This window comes from Malaclemys terrapin, chromosome 5, assembly GCF_027887155.1.
Source record: "Malaclemys terrapin pileata isolate rMalTer1 chromosome 5, rMalTer1.hap1, whole genome shotgun sequence".
In the NCBI taxonomy this organism is placed as follows: Eukaryota; Metazoa; Chordata; order Testudines; family Emydidae; genus Malaclemys; species Malaclemys terrapin.
The window spans coordinates 44435745-44457433 of NC_071509.1; the positions used below are offsets into that span (position 1 = coordinate 44435745).

Below are 21689 nucleotides of genomic sequence, written 5' to 3' on the forward strand. Positions count from 1 at the left end.
ATGCATTGTCAGATAAGTTGTGATTACAGAAACTTAAAGCAGGGATGGGCATGAACCAAAATCCTGGATCAAAAATCCTCCAAACTTTGGGAAAGTTGAAATCTGAGTCCAAACTTTTCAGCTTGGGCCTTTCTCTAATTATTAAGGCTTATACACTGAGCAAAACTTACCCCCTATCAGTGAGCACTTATACACAGAGTTGTTGCCCAGTTAAGTGAAGTAGACCAGTTGAAGTGTATCCCAAGAGGAGCACACAGGTTTGTGTGCCCAGCAAACCCAGGTATCCCTCAGGTTGATAGGATAGTAGTCAGATAATGCTGTCTCATGAAAACTAATATGAGACGCCTAACTTGTGTAACCTTTGCTAAGGAGAAAGACACATTAATTTTGAGATTTTAAATATATCAGTAATTATTGAGATTAGTGACCATACTCCAACAGTATAATGAATTTACCTGTCTGTACCTATGCTGTTCATTAATGTTGCTAAGAGACCACTGTAAATCACATTATTACATAAATGCCTTATGACTTTTAGAGAATCAAAATTTAATGGTGTGTTTTGTTTGTTTCTTTTTCTCATTAGGCTCATGCAAAAGTTTGGCATAACTACAACACACGCTTTCGGCCATATCAGAAGGGGTTTTTGTCAATAACCTTGGGATCCCACTGGATTGAACCTAACAAATCAGATGATACTTTGGACATTAATAAGTGTCAGCAGTCCATGGAGAGAGTGCTAGGATGGTTTGCCAAGCCCATTCATGGGGATGGGGATTACCCAGAAGAACTGAAAAATAAATTATATTATTTTCTGCCCAATTTTACTGAGGCTGAGAAAAACTATATAAAAGGAACAGCTGACTTCTTTGCATTTTCCTTTGGTCCTAATAATTTTAAACCCCCAAACACACTAGCTAAAATGGGACAAAATTTGTCACTCAATTTGAGGGAAGTACTGAATTGGATTAAATTGGAATACACCAATCCCAGAATCCTGATTGCAGAGAATGGTTGGTTCACTGACAGCCATGTGAAAACAGAAGACACCACAGCCATCTACATGATGAAGAACTTCATTAATAAGGTTTTACAAGGTTTGTATACAAATTCAGTACTTTTAAAACATTCAGTGTTTCTTTAAAGGAGATACTGTTGACTAAGTGTATTGTTAGTAATTATTTGTATTGCAGTAGCACCAAGTCATGGGCCTGGGGCCCATTGTGCTCAGTGTCCTACAACCACAGAACAGAAGATGCTCCCTGCCATAAAGAGCATAGGCCCAACGTTTAGGCTTGGTTTAAAGAACACTTTACAAAACAATCTGAGTAGGAAGTCTTCTTTGTTACATTTCTTTCAACTCAAACAGTGTCTATTTTTATTTTGACAGGTATCAGAGTAGCAGCCGTGTTAGTCTGTATCCGCAAAAAGAACAGGCGTACTTGTGGCACCTTAGAGACTAACAAATGTATCTGAGCATAAGTTTTCGTGGGCTACAGCCCACTTCATCGGATACATGTAGTGGAAAATACAGCAGGAAGATATATATATACACACACAGAGAACATGAAACAATGGGTGTTACTATACACACTATAAGCAGAATGTATATAGTAACACCCACTGTTTCATATTCTCTGTGTATATATATATCTTCCTGCTGTATTTTCCACTACATGCATCCGATGAAGTGGCCTGTAGCCCACGAAAGCTTATGCTCAGATACATTTGTTAGTCTCTAAGGTGCCGCAAGTACTCCTGTTATTTTTATTTTACATGTTACCCTGTACCATTGGAAACGTTACTACATGCAGGGCCGGCTCTAGGCACCAGCAAAACAAGTTGGTGCTTGGGGTGGCACATTTTTAGGGGCGGCATGGCCAGCGCCAGAATGCCGCCCCTAAAAATGTGCCCCGGCCGCCCTAGCTCACCTCCGCTGCGGTGGCTCGGGGTCTCCCCCTCCGTCCCAGGCTCTCAAACCTGGGAGGGAGGGGGAGATCCCGAGCGGCCATTTCGCGTGCCACTGCTCCCCTTCCCTCCCAGGCTTGGGAGCCTGGGAGGGAGGGGGAGAAGCGGCGCCCGCGCCGCAGCAACTCGGAGTCTCCCCCTACCTCCCAGGCTCTCAAACCTGGGAGGGAGGGGGAGATCCCGAGCGGCCGTTTCGCGCGCCGCTGCTCCCCCTCCGTCCCAGACTTGAGAGCCTGGGAGAGAGGGGGAGAAGCGGTGCCCATGCCGCGGCCACTCGGAGTCTCCCCCTCCCTCCCAGGCTCTCAAACCTGGGAGTGGGGGAGACTCCGAGTGGCTGCAGCGCGGGCGCCGCTTCTCCCCCTTCCTCCCTCCTAGGCTTGAGAGCCTGGGGGGAGGAGGCAGGGCTGGGGGTTTGGGGAAGGGGCGGAGTTGAGGCAGGGCCGGGGGTGGGGTAATTAAAGAACCGCGGGGGGCGGCCAAAATTGTTTTTGCTTTGGGCGGCAAAAATCCTAGAGCCGGCCCTGACTACATGACAAGCAAACAGTAAAATGCCTACTAGCAAAAGTTAAATTGACAAGTCTAGGTTCATTATCTAAACTTAGAAAAATGCAAAAAGTAAATAAATGGCAGAATGGTAATGATTCTTTAGCTCTAACATGTAACACGGAAATTATTATTTTAAATGCACAATTTTCATCTTGATAGTGTCACTTTATAAGTCCTAAGTAGTGGAAAACGTTTTGAAGGTTAAAAGTTTGCATTTTGTATTACATGTAAATAATTATAATAATACTTAATCCCTCTACAAATTCAACATTTGTTTCCCCTGCCCCACACACAGTTTTCTATTTTTCCTCATTCTGTTAGTGACACCTATTGGTTGTGATAAGCAACAGTAGCACAGATTTTTGAAGACAGATTCCTCTGTGTTGGCTATTGTTTTAGCATGTGACATGCCACATTAAAAACATGGAATGACTCAGACCCAAGAATTTACCTTTCCATAGAAGGAGTGCTAGCGGTAACGTATGGCAGCTAACTTGCTAAGTCTTTAAAGTTCAAGACATATTGTGTGTTATTCCATGGGGGAAAGAAAGAAAGAAAGAATGGTTTTAAAGATAAATTTTGATACTGGGGTAAACTTTCAGCTATATTAAACTTAAAGATGGCCCCAAATCATAAAGTTCAAATGTGCATCCAGATCCCAACTTTCATAACATTTGAGAATGTTAAACTCCAGCATTGTGGTTCAAGCTATTATAGGTACCATGTAGATACAGTACCAAAGTTCAGGTGCAGATCTGGACTTTGAGATGTTGCCTCTGTTTTAAAAAATCCACAATTTGCTTGTCATAAATTACTAATCACAAAAGAAACTTGTTTGAACAAAACATATTTCACTCTCAGCCACATTCCTGTTCTACTAGATCTTGTAGTGAATTTTGTATGGCTGAATTTGACATTACGATTACTTCCATCGACAGATTTCATAGTACATAATCTTGTACTTGTGACATCCTTCTAGAAACAAACTGATATAGACACTGATTTGTGAGGGAGACTATTTTATTTGCATATGGTGCCAAACAACACTACAGACCTCTATCCAATGAAAGACACTGTTAGCAGCCAAGTTCTCAGTCTGCAAACAAATTTTATTTTGTAATTTAATTTAAATCCATTTGTTTATTAGGTTTAGGGGGGGAAATATTTCAGGTTTCACACACTTTTCTAATCTGTAACTGATAAGTGCACAATAAATTTGTAAGTTAGTCCAGTAACTTGATGTCCTATGCGTCTGACGAAGTGGGTATTCACCCACGAAAGCTTATGCTCCAATACATCTGTTAGTCTATAAGGTGCCACAGGACTCTTTGTTGCTTTTTTGATGTCTTTAGACATTTAAAAATAAAATAAAGTCCAGATGCAAACCTTTAGAGTAAAAAAAGTGATTATGCTGAAATTTTGAAGGATGTCTACACACGGTCAAACAAGTAAGCAGAACTAGATTGTGTTCATTTACAAAGGTTTCACTGTGAAGAGCTGGCGATGGGAATAGTTTGTAGAGCTGCTTTTCAGAAGTACTTGGTAATGTTCAGACAATAGCCAGTTCTGAGGAATTGTGAGGGGAGAGGGGAGAATTGTTTGTTTATACAAGGTGCCTCACCTTGACTTCAGAATATAAAATGGCCTCCTTAACAACAGCCTCATTGTGAGGTACACTCCTCTTTTGCCTAACTGTGAATAACACCTGGAACACATACGTATTTTACTGATATATTATGGTTTCAAGAGATAATATGAAAGACTTATTCTATGGTAGATCAGACTGGATAATTTTTACCCAAAATTAGCACCCATATAAGCCAATAGTATGTAATGGGATAACTGCTTATGGCAGCATAATACAAGAAGCTGGATAATACTTTATACCTGCTGGTTCAAGGAAACTGGACCTCTGAAGTAAGTGAAATTAGAATTTGACCTTATTTCTTTAGTAATGTAGTACCCCTTCATTTTTCAACCTAAGATAATTAAAATGTTTTGAATCACTAAAATACATGCTGCATATAAGACGTCATTGCAAGAGAACTGGCGTCTGATGAAGTGGGCATTCACCCACGAAAGCTTATGCTCCAATACTTCTGTTAGTCTTAAAGGTGCCACAGGACCCTCTGTTGCTTTTGGCTAATATATAGTGTACCAGGACACAGTGGGGAATGCAGCATTTGGTAGTATGTGGCAAGCCTGTCAATGAAGCAAGAGGGATATCACACGTTGTCCCTTTGGCTGAAGCCTAACACCACAATTGCATGATAAAAATGCCTGAGTCTTGTTTCCGCTACATCTTCTACCACTGTCAGAGCTGTACCAGTAAAGTTTACAGCTTTGATTTTTCCCAGTATAGACACATGCCTACACAGTGCTGTGCTATATGCATAGCATGTCTAGAAAATTGATGCTTTATATTTTTTCTGCTTAAATCTGTTCGTAAATCACCTTTAACAAACCTTATGTTTCCAATATAAGTTGATTGTCAGGTACTTACTAAAGATAAAGAATCAATAAAGAGAAATAAGAGGCAAATGAAACTAAATAATTAAATAAGTCCCAGGTGGTAGGATGAGGATGTGAGAAGAGGAATGAGGCGTTCCTTAATGGCCTTTTGGTTGAGTGATGGGAAAACTAATTAAGTGTGATGTGTCGATTGATGTTGATTCTTTCTATGCTTCACTTGCCTCCACTTGTCTCCTCTTCTTGCTTTCACTTCCAGACTCAAATTCTTCCCCCAAAGGGGCTTCATCTGCCATTAGGCCTTATCAATCCCTATTTCCCCTCCAGGTGCAGCATATAAAACTAATTGACCCCTTCTGGCCCACATTAAGCTACTCCGAGTTTTGTGGAGTGGACACACCATCTCAGGGTTCCACAAGGTTCTGTTCTTGGTCCCCTTCTCTTTCCTCTCTACATCTTATTTCTGTGTAATCTCATCCAAACACAAATTCAACTACCATCTTTATGCTGACAACTCATAAATCTACCTCTACTTCAATCCTGACTCTTTCTGTCAAAACTAAAATCTCAGCCTGTCTCTGACATCTCCTCGTGGATGTCTAGCTGTCAGCTAAAGCTCAACGTGACTAAATCAGAGCTCTTAATCTGCCCTCTCCCCCGCTCACCAACCCTTCCTTCCGCTCTCTTTCCTCAATCACTGTAGGCAATACCATCCTGTCTGTCACTGAGGCCTGTAACTTGGTCATCCCCTTCAACTTGGATTTCTCTAGGTCCTCACATCCAGGTTGTATCTACATTTTGCTGATTCTTCCTTCATAACATCTCTGTGATATGACCTTTCCTATCCATCCACACAGCTAAAATTCTTCTCCAGGCTCTCATCATCTTGATTATTGCAACAGCCTTCTTTCTGGCCTTGCCAAATGCAGTCTTGCCCAACTCATATCCGTTCAGAATGCAGCTGCAAAAATAATTTTCCTAGTCCATCACTTTGCCTCTCCTACCCCTGTCTTTAGATGCTTTCACTGGCTCCCCCTTCTTTGTGGCATTCAAACATAAGCTATTTGTCTTTACTTTCAACACCCTTCACATCTCCCCTTACCTATCATCTCTCATTCACTATCAAGATGTTGACTCCCATCTCGGCTTGGCCAATGATGCCAGCTTCCCTCACTCACTTGTTACATTTTCAAACAACCACCTTTGTGCTTTCTCCCATGATGTCTCGCATGATATTCTTATCGATAAACTAGGCAAATACAAATTAGATGGGGCTACTATAAGGTGGGTGCATAACTGGCTGGATAACCGTACTCAGAGAGTTGTTATTAATGGTTCCCAATCCTGCTGGAAAGGCGTAACGAGTGGGGTTCCGCAGGGGTCTGTATTGGGACCGGCTCTGTTCAATATCTTCATCAACGACTTAGATATTGGCATAGAAAGTACGCTTATTAAGTTTGCGGATGATACCAAACTGGGAGGGATTGCAACTACTTTGGAGGACAGGGTCATAATTCAAAATGATCTGGACAAATTGGAGAAATGGGCTGAGGTAAACAGGATGAAGTTTAACAAAGACAAATGCAAAGTGCTCCACTTAGGAAGGAAAAATCAATTTCACACATACAGAATGGGAAAAGACTGTCTAGGAAGGAGTACGGCAGAAAGGGATCTAGGGGTTATAGTGGACCACAAGCTAAATATGAGTCAACAGTGTGATGCTGTTGCAAAAAAAGCAAACATGATTCTGGGATGCATTAACAGGTGTGTTGTGAGCAAGACACGAGAAGTCACTCTTCCGCTCTACTCTGCTCTGGTTAGGCCTCAGCTGGAGTATTGTGTCCAGTTCTGGGCACCGCATTTTAAAAAAGATGTGGAGAAATTGGAAAGGGTCCAAAGAAGAGCAACAAGAATGATTAAAGGTCTTGAGAACATGACCTATGAAGGAAGGCTGAAAGAACTGGGTTTGTTTAGTTTGGAAAAGAGAAGACTGAGAGGGGACATGATAGCAGTTTTCAGGTATCTAAAAGGGTGTCATAAGGAGGAGGGAGAGAACTTGTTCACCTTAGCCTCTAAGAATAGAACCAGAAACAATGGGTTTAAACTGCAGCAAGGGACGTCTAGGTTGGACATTAGGAAAAAGTTCCTAACTGTCAGGGTGGTTAAACACTGGAACAAATTGCCTAGGGAGGTTGTGGAATCTCCGTCTCTGGAGATATTTAAGAGTAGGTTAGATAAATGTCTATCAGGGATGGTCTAGACAGTATTTGGTCCTGCCATGCGGGCAGGGGACTGGACTCGATGACCTCTCGAGGTCCCTTCCAGTCCTATAATCTATGAATCTATGAATCTATGTCCCTCACGTTTGGGAGAAGCTCCCTGTAAATCTCTACAAAGCTACCTCATTATTTTCTTTCACCATGATGTCTACGCTGAAGCTGCCTATTATGTTGACCAGTTTTGTCTCTTTATTTCCTTGTACTCCAGTGTATGTGATCAACTGTGTCTTGTTTTATACCTAATCCAATCTATGTTTTTGTTTTGTGTTTGTACAGTGCATAGCACAGTGCAGTACTGGTGCATGACTGGGGCTCGTAGGTGCCAGAGTAATACAAATTAATAACAACATGCAGGGAAAAAAATCTCTTAATCTTAAAGTTGTGAAACAATGTCACAAAAGGACACCAATATCAAAGTAAAGTTGAGACTGTGTGTAATGCTGGTCTAAGAAAATGAGCAAAACGTAGTGTTGGATAAGGATGGAATACCTGCCTTTATTTTGAAATTCCTGACTTTCATGGCTTTGCTTCCCCTTTACAGACCTTGGATGAAATCCTGGCTCCCCTGGAGTCATTGCCAAAACTCACATTGATTTCAATGGTCATCATTTCACCCCTTATTTTGCAGCCAATCCTTATATTAATACATGATGTTCTTGTGTGATATTTACTAATGAGAACATGTAGACTGCGAGGCTAAAATAACTAGTAATGGAGTACAGAGCTTTTCTTCCAGATTGCCAGTTGTAATCTAGCCCAGGTTGGTAGTGACAGATGTCATTACCATCTGATGGCTGTATGGTGTCCTATGAAAAATTAGTCTGGAGGTATCCATGCCATTCCCAGTAGGTTAGTGACCACATCAGAGAAATCACCCCCACATTTACTCCTGGGGGAATTCTACGCCACTGTGCGTGTGCAGAATTCATGTCTCCTGCAGATTTCTTTGTTTCCCCATTGGGCTCTGGAGTGTTTCTGGGGCAGGCCCAGCCCTTGCTTTGTGTCAGGATTGGTTGCAGCCTTACCACCGAGTCCTATCCCCGGGGCGAGAGGAGGGCCTGCAGGATGATCTCCCACCTCCAGTCAGCAAGTGGCCTATGCTCCCCACTGCCGTGCTGGTGCCTCCACATTTATTTACTGACAAATAAAATTTGCATAAATTTGAAAAATCTTAAAATATTGTGTGCCAAATTTTTATATTTTTGGGTGCAGAATTCCCTCAGGAGTACACATTTGGAACTAACTGGCAATCTTTTTGTTAGATGTAGCAGGAAGGCCCAGGACTCAATGAGACTGTACACTGAAATGCTCTCTCACTAATATCTGTAGTGCCTCCACTCAGAGGCACAGTAAAATGGTGTGAAGAAACCTGTACTGCTACTGCATGTGCTGTTATTCTGTGAATTATCTATCTAGCTTCTTTCACAATAGGAGCCTATATAAGAAAAAGCCCCAAATATCGGGACTGTCCCTATAAAATTGGGACAGCTGGTCACCCTACCTGTTGTAGACACTGCTAGGTTGACAGAATTCTTCCATTGACCTAGCTATCACCTCTCAGAGAGGTGGATTTTACTACAGTGATGGAAGAAACCCTTCTGTTGCTGTAGTAAGTGTCTGTACTATAGCAGCACAGCTGCAGCACTGCAGTTGTGCCGCTGCAGCTTTTCTAGTGCAGACATACCCTTAGTTTCTTAAAAATATTTTTCTAATTGCTTTGATAGTGGGGAAAAAAAGCTAAGATATTTAACAGCATGTATATGTTGCCATGGTTTTGCTACTTGTTAGAATGGGCACATACTTCATGAGTGATCACATAGGTGCCAAATTCGTGGGTGCTCCGGGGCTGGATCACCTACGGAAAAAAATAGTGGGTGCCCTTCAGATCAGCTCCTCCCGCCACAACTCTCCCACCCACTGGCAGGCCCCGCCAATCAGCTCCTTCCCCTACTCCCAGCGCCTCCTGCCTGCTGGTGATCAGCTGTTCAGTGGCGTGCAGGAGACACTGGGGAGGGAAGGGAAGGAGTAGGGGCAGGAAGAGGTAGGGTGAGGGGGCAGAATGGGTGGGGAGAGGTTGGGCGGGAGTGGAGCAGGGGCAGGAGGAGGTGGGGCTGGGGTGGGAGTTTGGGTGATGGGGTGGAGTGGGGACGGGCCCCGGGATGGAGCGGGGGTCAAGCACCCCCATGGAACTCAGGAAGTTGGTGGATCTGAGTGATGAGAAACAGGCAGTTTCATAATACACAACACTCTCTTTACTTTGTTATAATGCATGCTCATACTGTAAATCACACTGCATTTTTAATGAATATTTTAACATACAAAACATTTTTATTTATTTCTCCTATGCAGCTATTAAATACGACAGAATAAATGTGTTTGGTTACACAGCCTGGTCTCTCCTTGATGGCTTTGAATGGCAACATGCCTACAGCACTAGACGTGGATTATTTTATGTAGATTTCAACAGTAAACAGAAAGAAAGGATTCCAAAGTCATCTGCACTGTATTACAAGGAAATAATTCAAAAAAATGGCTTCTTTCTGAAAGAGTCTACTGCAGATTTGCAAAGTCAATTTCCCTGTGACTTCTCCTGGGGTATCACGGAGTCCGTTCTTAAGGTAAGCTTAATGTACTGTAAACAACAGTTATTTTTGCTACATACAACAGTTAATAACAATAGTACTTTGTACATATGTACGTGTGATGTGGGGCTGGACTTACCAGTGGCATTGCCTAGTGGCTAGGTCACTCCACTTCCACATTTCCAGTGCCCCTCGCCAAGAACCAGTGTTCCCTCTAATTTTTTATGTCCATGTGCAGAATGAATTTTATGTGCACCAATATGAAGGTGATGTGTGGAGGTGATGTGTGACACATCACCTTCATATTGGTGCACATAACAAAATTCATGTGGTAGGGGTAGGGCCAAGGGGTTTGGTGTGTGGGAGGGGGCTCAGAGCTGGGGCAGAAAGTTGGGGTGTGGGGGGATGAGGGCTCTGGCTGGGGGTGCAGGGTCTGGGGTGGGGCCAGGGATGAGGTATGCAGGAGGGGGCTCAGGGCTGGGGCAGAGGGCTGGGGGGAGTGGCTCGAGGGAGGGCCGAGGATATGAGGGTTTTGGGGTGCAGGCTGCCCCGGGGCTGCTGTGGAGAGAGAGGACTCCCCCCAACCCTCTTTCACTGCAGCAACTAGGGCGAGGGAGAGGCGGCTCTCCCTGGCCGCGGCAGCTCTGATGGGGGTGGGCTGGGCCAAGGAAGGGGCTCCTCTCCCCTGGCTGCGGCAAGTCCAGGGCAGGTCTGCGCTGGGGCCAGCAAGGAGGGGCGCCTCTCCCCACCGCTGCAGGTCTGTGCTAGGTCCAGCGGGAAGAGGCATCTCTCCCCGCTGCAGCCCTGAGCCCCTGCGCGGGGCTTAATAGGCAGCTGCACAGCAGTTCAGCTTAGAGGGAACTTAGCCGGCAACTACTCCAATACTGTATGAACCCACCTTTTGATGGGTGGTGACTCAGCCCTCTGGCTAGGTCACTGATTTAGTTTGTCCCCTTCTGTCCAGACAAAAATGTAGAGTTCCATTTCCTCACAACGGGAAGGGTTTTCAGCCCATCTCTGGACCCCTGCAAGTGGCTCATCCTCACCCCGAGGCCCCAAATTTCCTGGTGCCCTACGCAGCTGCGTAGTTTGCATATGGGTAAGGACTGCCCTGCCCTGGAGTGCCTTGAGGCCATCTCCCTGGACCACTTCCTACTATTCACTTCCCAGCTGCTAGCCCTTCCTTGCAGCAAGGAATTCTGCATTATTCTTGTACAGGAGTTTTTAGGTTCAGTCTGTTCTCCTATCTTGTCTGCCCCCATTTATCTTTCTTTTCTTATCATTTTATGGTGCAGTAGCCTCAGAATGTGAGGCTATGACAATCACCTACCAGTGTTTTCACATAATCAAATCTATATCCTCTGACTCTGCCTGGTATCCTTAAAAAAGCACAGTAATGCTTATTTAATGCTACACCACTTTGCCAGTACTCTCACCAATCCTCTCAGACTATGTTCTTTCACCTTGAGGCATCTCAGTTCTTCATAAAGAAATCTTTCTTTCTGTATAACTCGCCCTGCATTGCCATAGCAGATGCGGAACTGTTTTTTTTTAATCTTTGCATGCTTTGCAGAATCCATGTTTGTGCATGTTTAATAGATATAAATAGCCATTCAGGTCATAGTGACTGGTCAGAACTCTAAATATAGTTACTTTGCTTCTTCTATCATAGCTGTAAAGTATAACATGATCCTCAAGTTCAGGAGATATTTCAAACAACCTTCGTCCATTTTTCTCTTTCTATTTTTTGCCATTCCTCCTTAATTTTTTTCTTAGCCAAACTTTAAGTCTTGTGTTCTTAGAGGGTTCTTTATATCAACCTCCTCATTTTGTAGGGCATTTTTCAATGCTTTATCAGCCATTTAATTGGCAGGTATCCTTACATGTGCTGGGATCCACGCTACTATTGTGTATACCTAATAGTACTATCTCCATAGTTAAGAACAATACTTCATTGATTAAGTCATTTCTGCTTTCTGAGGCTCCTTTCTGATTGCCGTTATACCAATATGCCAATAAAGAGTCAGATAGGATAGCAGCTGTACTAGGGTATACATCCCTTATTCAGGTCTGTGCCAACAGCATGCCCACTAACTAAGCTGTCATAATGGAAACACAACTAGATAGTCTCATAGATCTCTTAATTCCAAAATCAGGTCATTCCGCTCTACCTGTGTTGTCATCTTTAGATCTGCCAGTATGGATTTGGCAATGCTGGACCCCATTTGCCTTAGACACCCTCCCCCCTCCATGCTGACTGGGAGCCATGTGATGTAAGCCTGTGCCCCAACCCCCTGCCCCAGTTCCCCCCCAAACCTGGAGCCTCCTCCTGCACCCTAAAGCCCTCATTCCTGGCCCCAACCCAGAGTCTGCACCCCCCTGCATCTCTACCCCAGCCAAGAGCCCCCTCCCGCACCCTGAACCCCTTATCCGCAGCCCCACCCCAGAGCCCTCACCCCCTCCTGCACCCCAATCCCCTGCCTCAACCCGCAGCCCCCTCCCGCACTTCGAATCCTTGGCCCCACCCCCCAGCCTGGAGCCCCCTCCTGCACCCCAAACCCCTCATCCCCAGCCCCACCCCAGAGCCCGCAACCCAAGCCTCTGCCCCAGCTCAGTGAAAGTGAGTGAGGGTGGGGGAGAGCAAGCCACCGAGGGAGGGGGAATGTAGTCAGTGGGGGGGCCGTCGGGGAAGGGGCAGGGCTAGAGTGTTCAGTTTTGTGCTATTAGAAAATTGGCAACCCTACCTAGTGTGCATCACAGTATGTATATACCACCCTTCATCCAGGTATCTCAAAGCACTTCAAAAATATAAATTAAGCTTCATAACAACCTTGTGAGGTAAGTATAACAATATCTGTTTTATAGATGTATAAACTAAGGACCACTTAAGTGACTTGCCCAAAAACCACAGAACAAGTCAGTGATACAGCTAGGAATACAACCCAGAAGTCTAAGGATTCTCAGGCTTCATTGCAAGGGTAGAAAATGAATAAACCATAAGTTTAAAATATTGCAACAACACAAATGAAAAAATTAATCAGCATCTTCTGCATATATGGCACTTTCAGTATGAACTCTATTCAGAAATACATTATATTGTGTACACCATCCTGATAAGATAAGACTGTTTTCTTACAATATTTATTTCCACATTAAATGTGATAGATAGCTATATTTGACATGTGGCAGGTGTGCTGTAACATGGTTTTGTAATTATATAGGGAAAGATGACATGTTGGACAACATTAGCCCAGAAAAATACATACAGACAAAATAAATGTAATTTAACCTAGTCACTACCAGCCACAGGAAAATAAAAACTTCTGAGTAAATTCATATTTCAGGGATGGGTTTTACTTTTCAAAACTTTTAGAAGTTTTAGATTAAACCTTGTTAATTCACCACATGGTATTGCAAATCCTATATATTAAACACACTGGTCAGCGAATGACAGGTGTATAAATGTGTATCAACTATTCATTAAACTACATGGTTATTTATAATTGGAATTAGAACAGTGGGGAAGTGAGAGCCAGGACTCTGATTCTAGTCCTAGGTCTTCCACTGATAATGCTTAGCTTTTACGTAGCACTGATGCCCTGTGTGACCTTGGGCAAATTAATTATTGTCTTTATACCTCCATTTACCCATTTGTAAAAATGGATGTAACTACTATACAGGAATGCTGTGAGGTTGAATTAACAAAAAAAACCATCTTGCACTGTAGTGATATGCTTGTAAACTTATAATTTATAAAAACCAGGACTAAAAGCAATGAGGATTCTCGCTTCACTGCTTTGCAAATAAAACTAATTCTGTCTTACATATAGAGATGCATGTAACAAACAGATACCTGTTTAATTAAAATAAATTTGCATATGTTTGTTCCCATCCATTTTTACAGGCAGAATCTGTAGCTTCCTCTCCACAGTTCTGTGACCCTAACCTGTATCTCTGGAACATCACTGGAGACGGGCTTTTGCACCGAGTTAAAGGAGTGAAGCTGAAAACCCGACCAGCTCAGTGTACAGACTTTGTCAGTATTAAAAAACAACTTGATCTCCTGGAAAAAATGAAAGTAACACATTACAGATTTGCACTTGACTGGTCATTAATTTTACCTAATGGGGATTTGTCAACCATCAATAGACAAGTTCTCAGATATTATAGATGTGTGATTAGTGAGCTACTGAAACTCAACATTAAATGTATGGTCACCTTATACTATCCAACTCATGCCTACTTAGGCTTGCCTGGTCCTTTGTTGCAGAGAGGAGGATGGCTAAATCAGTCTACTGTTCAGGCTTTTCAGAACTATGCAGCTTTGTGTTTTCAGGAACTTGGTGACTTGGTTAAACTCTGGATCACCATAAATGAGCCAAACAGATTAAGCGATGTCTATAATAGCAGCAGCAATGATACGTATCAGGCAGCACACAATTTACTGATAGCACATGCCAGGGCCTGGCAAATATATGACAAGCAGTATAGATCATTTCAGCATGGACTAGTATCTTTGTCTCTGCATTCAGATTGGGCTGAGCCTGCCAATCCCTATTTTGATTCTCACTTAAAAGCTGCTGAAAGATTTCTTCAATTTGAAATAGCCTGGTTTGCAGATCCAATTTTTAAGACAGGGGATTATCCAGCAGCCATGAGGGAATACATTGTATCTAAAAACAAAAAAGGCCTCTCAAGTTCCTTCTTGCCATATTTCACAGATGAAGAAAAGAAACTTGTTAAAGGTGCAGCTGATTTTTATGCACTGAATCATTTTACCACAAGATTTGTGATTCATGAACTTCAAAATGGGAGCTGGTATGAATTTGATCGGGATGTTCAATTCCTGCAGGATATCACATGCCTGAGTTCCCCATCTCGTTTGGCAGTGGTGCCCTGGGGGATGCGCAAAGTTCTAAAATGGATTAAAAAAAACTATGGTGATATAGATGTTTACATCACAGCAAATGGGATCGATGACCAGTCTTTGGCTAATGATGAACTTCGAAACTATTACTTAGGAAAATACACCCAAGAGGTTTTAAAAGGTGAGATGATAAATGCAGATATTTTAGAATGGGGGTTCTTAGCCATTTTCATGATATGGACTATATTTTTCAACACAGACATTGTCTCTTTGTCCACCTCCCCCTTCCATTCACAATCCACCTCTTCATTCGTGATTACAAAATGTTCCAGTGCCCACTTGAGCAATGGCTTACAATGAAAAGTAATATTAGTAAAATAGTTAATTTATTTTGGCTGTCTTGAGAAGCATTTTAAACTTTTTGGAAAAAGTTAATTTTGCTGTCTATTTTTGCTCTTCAATGTCAATAAGAGCCATAAGTTCCCAGTACCCCTGAAAATCAGGCCACTTATTTAGGTGGTTAAATATAGATTTAGGTGGCTGTTAGGCATCCACATTTAAAAACAATTAATTTAACATTTCCATGCTATATTAGTTTTTAAGGAATTTAGGAATAATGAGTATTTTTTTGGTTTGTTCATTAATGTCCTATACGAATTCCAGACACTGAGTTACAATCTCTAAATAAAGGGGGAAATGTTCTTGTGCCAGTAGCTCCCTGGAAAGATTTATTTTTACAAGCAAGGCTATATTGTAGACATTTATATATACTGCCTACAGAGCTCATACTGCACAGAAAGCTCCCCTGCTTTAAGGAAGAACCAAAAACTTGCCATCTCCAATCCCATGTATTTATTTGGTATCCAACTATTTAATTCACGTAAAAGATTAAATCTCTTTAGAAGATTGTACTTAATGTTGCTCAAATATAACTGCATATTATAAACCAGTTGTTTGCAGTGGTGTTGTAGTCATGTAAGGTAGGTGAAGTAAATCTTTTAATGGTCCAACTTCAGTTGGTGAAAGGGACAAGCTTTTGAGCTTCACAGAACTTTTCTTCAGGTCTGGGGAAGGTAACCAGAGTGTCGAAGCAAAATACAAGTTGAGACACTGTTAAGCATAGCGGATTCACACATGCTGTAGGAGACCACTTAAAATTATGTGGGTGGTTAAGGATTAGCAGGCAGGGTCTTACAAATTGTTGTAATGAACCATAAAACCATGTTGAGACCATGATTTTTAAGATCTAGGAGAGTTATGAATTTAAGTTCCCAGGCTCATCTTTAGAAGGTGTTGTGCAGGTTTCCTTTGAGGGCTAGGACTGAGAGGTCAGATATGCCATGATCACTTTGTGAAAAGTGTTTGCCTATGGGTGATAGGGTGGTTTTGTCTTTTATCATTTTTCTGTGTGAGTTCCTTTGAGAACATAGCAATAGTCTGGCTTCATCCACATAGTTATTGTTGGGGCATTTGATACACTGAATGATGTATACCACATGTTGTGATAGGCCTGGGTAGGACCCAAGGATCTTGAAAGGTGTGTTGTGGGGGGTATTGATCATTGTAGTGGTGTATATATGTCTGCACGTTTTGCATCTGTTGTTCTGGCAGGGCCTCGTACTGCTTTGAGTGTGTGTCCTGGTCTGTGGGGAGCTTGTTTCTGATGATGAGCTTGGTGAGATGGGGGGTTGCTTGAAGACCAGAAGAGGATGGTTGGGAAAGATTTCTTCTTCGAGTGCTGGTCCCTATGTGTATTCCACGGGTGGGGAACACATAAGCGTTATGCACCCGAGTCTGAAAATTCTTCAAAGCAGTGTCTGCTGGCCCACACACATGCAGTAGCTCTCCTCGTGCTCTCGACTGAGGATATAAGAGGCAGTGATGGTCAGCGCCTCTCCAGTTCCTTCTTACTGCCACATTGCATGAGTCAGAATTGTTTCTTCCTTCACTTCATTGTATAACCTGTAAAGAAATAAAATATTTCTAAATAGTTATATTTCTTAGCTTAGTAGTTAAAGTTTACAGTATAGTATAGAGTATTTCTTTCTCTCTGGTTAGGGAACTTCTCCCCAGCTCCAGAATCATGCTCAGAGTCCCATGATTCAAGAATTGCATCTCCTGCCCTTACTCCCTCTTTATCAGTGATGAACATCAACAATGCCTGTACTCTCTGGGCGAGGTGGAGTCCTGCAAAGTGCAGTATCTTTCACTCCTTCCCACCCAGAACTTGAAAAGCCCAAGAGCTTTGCCTATAAAAGCCTGTGGTGGAGAGGCTATGAGTCCACTCTCCAATCTTAGCTAGGAACACCCCACTGTGCATCGGCCTCAACTGACCAGCAGTGTCACTCCAAACCTGTGCCTTGGTCTGGAGCCTTCAACATCTAAGCCCAAAGACTCTTCTTCTAGGGCTCACCATGAGAGTAGAGTCCACAGTCTCAACTTCTTTCCAGCTTTGCCCTTGTAAGCGATGTTATTATTCCAGAAGAGGAGTCTACATCAATGTCCCAGGAGTTGTTCCATCTCCAACTGTCTGGCAGAAGTGCTGTGGTACCGATGATACCGCTGCTATCGATGGAACAGTTCTTGGTCTCAGATGAGTCAGAGGAGCTAGCCGCACCAGTATCTCCGTGGAGACAGTTGAGCCCCAACGGATAGTCGAGGGGTTATGCTCGCGGTTCCTTTGGGTACAACACTCCCCCCCCACCCACCCAGGACCGCTTGTATTGATTCCCTTGGGGTCCATGGGTACCACAGCCAATTGATCCCTCTTTCTTGCCTGATTGGGATCCATGGGATCCTTATGGCAGACATCTGGGCACTTCTCAAGAGTTGTACTGCTCCTCTCCCTCTCGCCAACTAGTTCTTTTGATGTACGAAGAGGAAGAGCTGCAACTGGATCTGCAGGTGCCAACAGTTCTAAAGGGTGTTTCTTCATCATCCCTGGACAAAGCAGTCACTCCTCCTTCTCTGCCAGATGACCACTGGCAGTACTAGGAGCTGTTACAAAGAATTGTCAGTGACCTACGGATCCCATTAGATGAGGTCCAAGACCCTCAAAACCCGCTCCTGAACATGTTGCAACTGCAGGGACCAAGTAAGGCAGCCCTGCTGGTCAATGAGCCCATACTAGAACTGGCCAGAATGGCATGGTGCACTGCACTCCAGCATACTGGGCTCCTACACTGAAAACACCGGAGAGGTGATATTTTGTTCCTGCTAAAGGAGCTGAATTTTTATTCTCCCATACTGCCTCCAACATGGTGGTGGTGGTACAGGGGCTACAGAAAGAGCTTTGTCACATTATCGAAGGGCGGCCATGGCAGATAAAGACTCGCAGAGACAGGACCTCTTGGGGAAAAAGGCTTTCTCTTCCATAGACCTGTAATTTTGTGTTGCTAACGACCAAGCTCTGTTAGTGAAATACAATTTTAATAATTATTTCAGGCATGCAGACTTCAGACATAAGCATCCCATGGAGGACACGGCCCAATTTCAGTCTTTTTTTTAGATGAGGGGAAAATAGTGGCAAGAATAGCCTTCCAGGCTGCAGTGGATGCAACAGACACAGCTTCCAGAAATTTGGCCAGGGCTCAGTCATGAGGAGGGACTCTTGACTGCAAGCATCAGGGTTTCCTAGGTAGGTCCAAAACACCATCAAGGACCTCCCCTTTCACGAGTCTAATCTCTTTAAAGAGAAAACAGACAAGACCCTACTCACTAAAGGACTCCAGATTGACTCTGCATTTCCTGGGGATTTATACTTTAGCCCCTATGAGGAAACACCAGAGGGAGTCCTATAGACCAAGGCCACCCCTTCCCCCCCCCATTGACCTTTATGGCCAGGTGCCCAGCTGAGCCTCCACACAAATGCCAGAGGATTCTGAGGCCTCGCTTCTTGGCCCCCTCTACTGCCACAGCCTCTACTCACTCCCAACTACTGGCCAAGAGCCATTTTTGACATATTGGTCGAGACCACCACTGATGCTACCCACCTTTTCCCCCTGTCATCTTTGGGGGCTGTCTAGCACTCTTTGCTCACAACTGGAACAAGATCACTAGGAACAGTTGGGTTTTGGAGATTATCCATCAGGGAAACTCCATAGAGTTCCTCTCCTTCCTGCCTCACAAGCCCCCTTCCTGGTCCCCCTTCAGGAACCACCCTCACAAGGTAATTCTTCAACAGGATGCAGAATCTCTTTTACACCAAGAGCCAATAGAGCACATCCCGTTTTGTTGCCACAGGAAGGGGTTCCACTTCCCACATTTCCTAATTCCCAAAAATGATGAAAGGTGGAGACCCATCCTGGACCTTTGGCAACTCAACATCTTTATGCGAAATCTGATATTCCGGATGATTATGCTGGCATTGATAATCCCCTCCCTTCAGAAAGGGATGCAGTTCATGACTCTCCATATGAAGGGCGCGTATTTGTATGTGGACATTCACCCATCACACAGGAAGTTTCTGCATTTTACAGTTGGCCAGAAACACTTCCAGGTGAGATGCTAGAGCTATATGGTATTTCCATACCTGGACAATTGACTCCTGGTAGACCAACCTCATCAAGTGGTCAGGTCGGTGACAGGGTTTCTCTACAACTTTTGGCTACCCTAGGCATTTGCATAAACAAAGAAAAGTCCATTTTATTGTCCAGTTACCCACAAGGTCAGTAAACTTTATTGGGGTGATGTTGGACTCGGTTTCTGTGAGAGCATTCCTCCCTGCAGACAGGTTTCATACAATGAGCAACCTGATTTCACGTATTACCCACAGATCACAGTCTTTCACTGTTAGGCCACATGATGCCGTTTACCAGACTCCAGCTGCGGTGTCTGCAAGCTTGGCTCCATTCAATCTACTGACTGAAGAAGGACCATATCAACTCCAAGGTTCCCACCAGAGTTATCACCTCCCTCGCTTGGTGACTGAACCCTGAAAACCCATGGTCAGTGTTCCCTTCAACCCTTCCACGTCCAGGGCCACCATTGTAACAGACACCTCCCTCCTGAGGTGGGATGCCCACATGACAACCACACTGCTCAGGATTCCTGGACCCCACAAGAAGCTAGGCTACATATAAACATATGGAACTGAGGGAAGCCTGCTTTGCGTGCAAGGCCTTTCTTGCTCATATGCACACTCCATGTATAAATAACAGCCAATATCACCCATGGTGATCTATATAAACAAACAGGGAGGAGCGAGATCTTGTCCCCTCTGCCTGGAAGCCATCAGACTTTGGAACTGGTTCATCAGGAACCACATCACAATACAAGCAGCGTACCTTCCCAGTGTTCACAACTCCCTTGCTGACAAATGAAGCAGAAGCTTCTTGCCAGACCATGAGTGGGAGGTTCACAACACAGTCCTACGTGAGATATTTACACAGTGGGGTAGTCCACTATGATACCTCTTTGTGTCCCAAATGAACAGAAAGCTCCCCTTATATTGTTCTAGAGGAACCATGGGTTGCGACTCCCAGGATTGCAATCTTCTGCTGTCTTGGACAAACAGCCTCAGATATGCCTTTCTTCCCATTCCCCTACTCCCACTGGTGGTTGGGAAGATTCATCTTAACGGAGCCAATATCATTCTCCTAGCACCCTATTGGACCAGACAGTTCTGGTTCATGGCATTTCTAACAATTTCTGCCCACCCACCAATCATGATCTTCCCATCCCCAGATCTCCTAACCCAGGAAGGAGGGGAAATTAAGCATCCCAATCTGGTCTCACTCCACCTCATGCCCTGGTGTTTGGATGGGTGTCGGAAATAGAACACTCATGCTCAGCCCTCGTTCAGGTGATCCTTTATCAAAGTAGAAAAGATTCTGCTAGAATCTGCTATCTAGTCAAATGGAGATGCTTTTTGGCCTGGGCACAACTCCATCAACATTCTCCAGTTACCTTAAGCATCCCAGTTGTCCTAGACTATCTCCTGTCCCTGAAGTCTTCAGGTCTCGCTATTAGTTTGCTGTGAGTACTAACAGCAATTAGTGCCTTCCTCTCTCCTCTGGAAGCACATTCTGTCTTGACTCACCCAGCTACAGTACGATTTATGAAAGTTCTGATCAGTATCCTCCCACCAGTGCTTAAACCTACACCTCAATGGGACATTGACATCATCCTGTCAATACTCACAAGTCTGCCTTTCGAACCCAGGAAGGGTTGGCTAGGAAGGTCAGCAAGCTCAGAGCCATCATGGCGGACTCTCCTTATACAGTGTTTCACAAAGAAAAAGTTTCTCTTTGACTACACACCAAATTTCTCCCCAAGATTGTTTCTGAGTTCCACATCAATCAATTGATACTTACCTGTATTTTTCCTGGAAGCCCCATGCTTCCTCTGAAAATGAGTCTTCACATCGTCGATGTCCAGTGTGCCCTGGCGTTCTACCTGCAAAGAATCAAATCCATTAGGAAATCACCAAGACTTGTTGTCATCATAGCAGAGAGATTGCGTGGGCAAGTCATATTCTCCCAGAGGATTTGTAAGTGGATTTTAGGATGCATCTTAGAATGCTACAAAAAATAGCAAAAAAATCCTCCTTCTGTGGGTGTTTAGCTCACTCCATGTGAGCACAAGTTGCCTCCATGGCATCCCTATCTGGCATCCCTCTGCAGGGCAGCCACCTGGAGTTCTATCCACATGTCCGTGACACACTATGCTCTAATTTGTGCCTCGGCTGAAGATGCAGTAGTGGGATCGGCATCTTTGCTACCAGCTTCCTCGCACCTGCCTCCAGTCTGAACACTGCAATCACCCACATGTGGAATATGCATAGGGAGCAGCACTCAAAGAAGTAGTGGAGATTACTTATTGTAACTGGAGGTTCTTCAAGATGTGTGGTCCCTATCAGTATTCTACTACCCATCCTCCTTCAGATCCTGTTGGATAAGCGGTAAGAAGAGGAACTGGAGAGGCATCGACCTTCACTGCCTCTTATACCCTCAGTCAGGAGTACAAGGAGAGCTACTG

General features: G+C 43.9%; 1 protein-coding gene across 1 annotated transcript in view; it reads left to right on the forward strand.

Annotated features, from left to right (window-relative positions):
* Positions 1-21689, forward strand: part of KLB (klotho beta) — a 45472-nt gene that overhangs the window by 16142 nt on the left and 7641 nt on the right. Inside the window, exons 2-4 of the mRNA XM_054028992.1 lie at positions 587-1097; positions 9612-9880; positions 13749-14892. Coding sequence (XP_053884967.1) covers positions 587-1097; positions 9612-9880; positions 13749-14892 — 1924 coding nt within the window. The remainder of the gene's footprint in view (positions 1-586; positions 1098-9611; positions 9881-13748; positions 14893-21689) is intronic.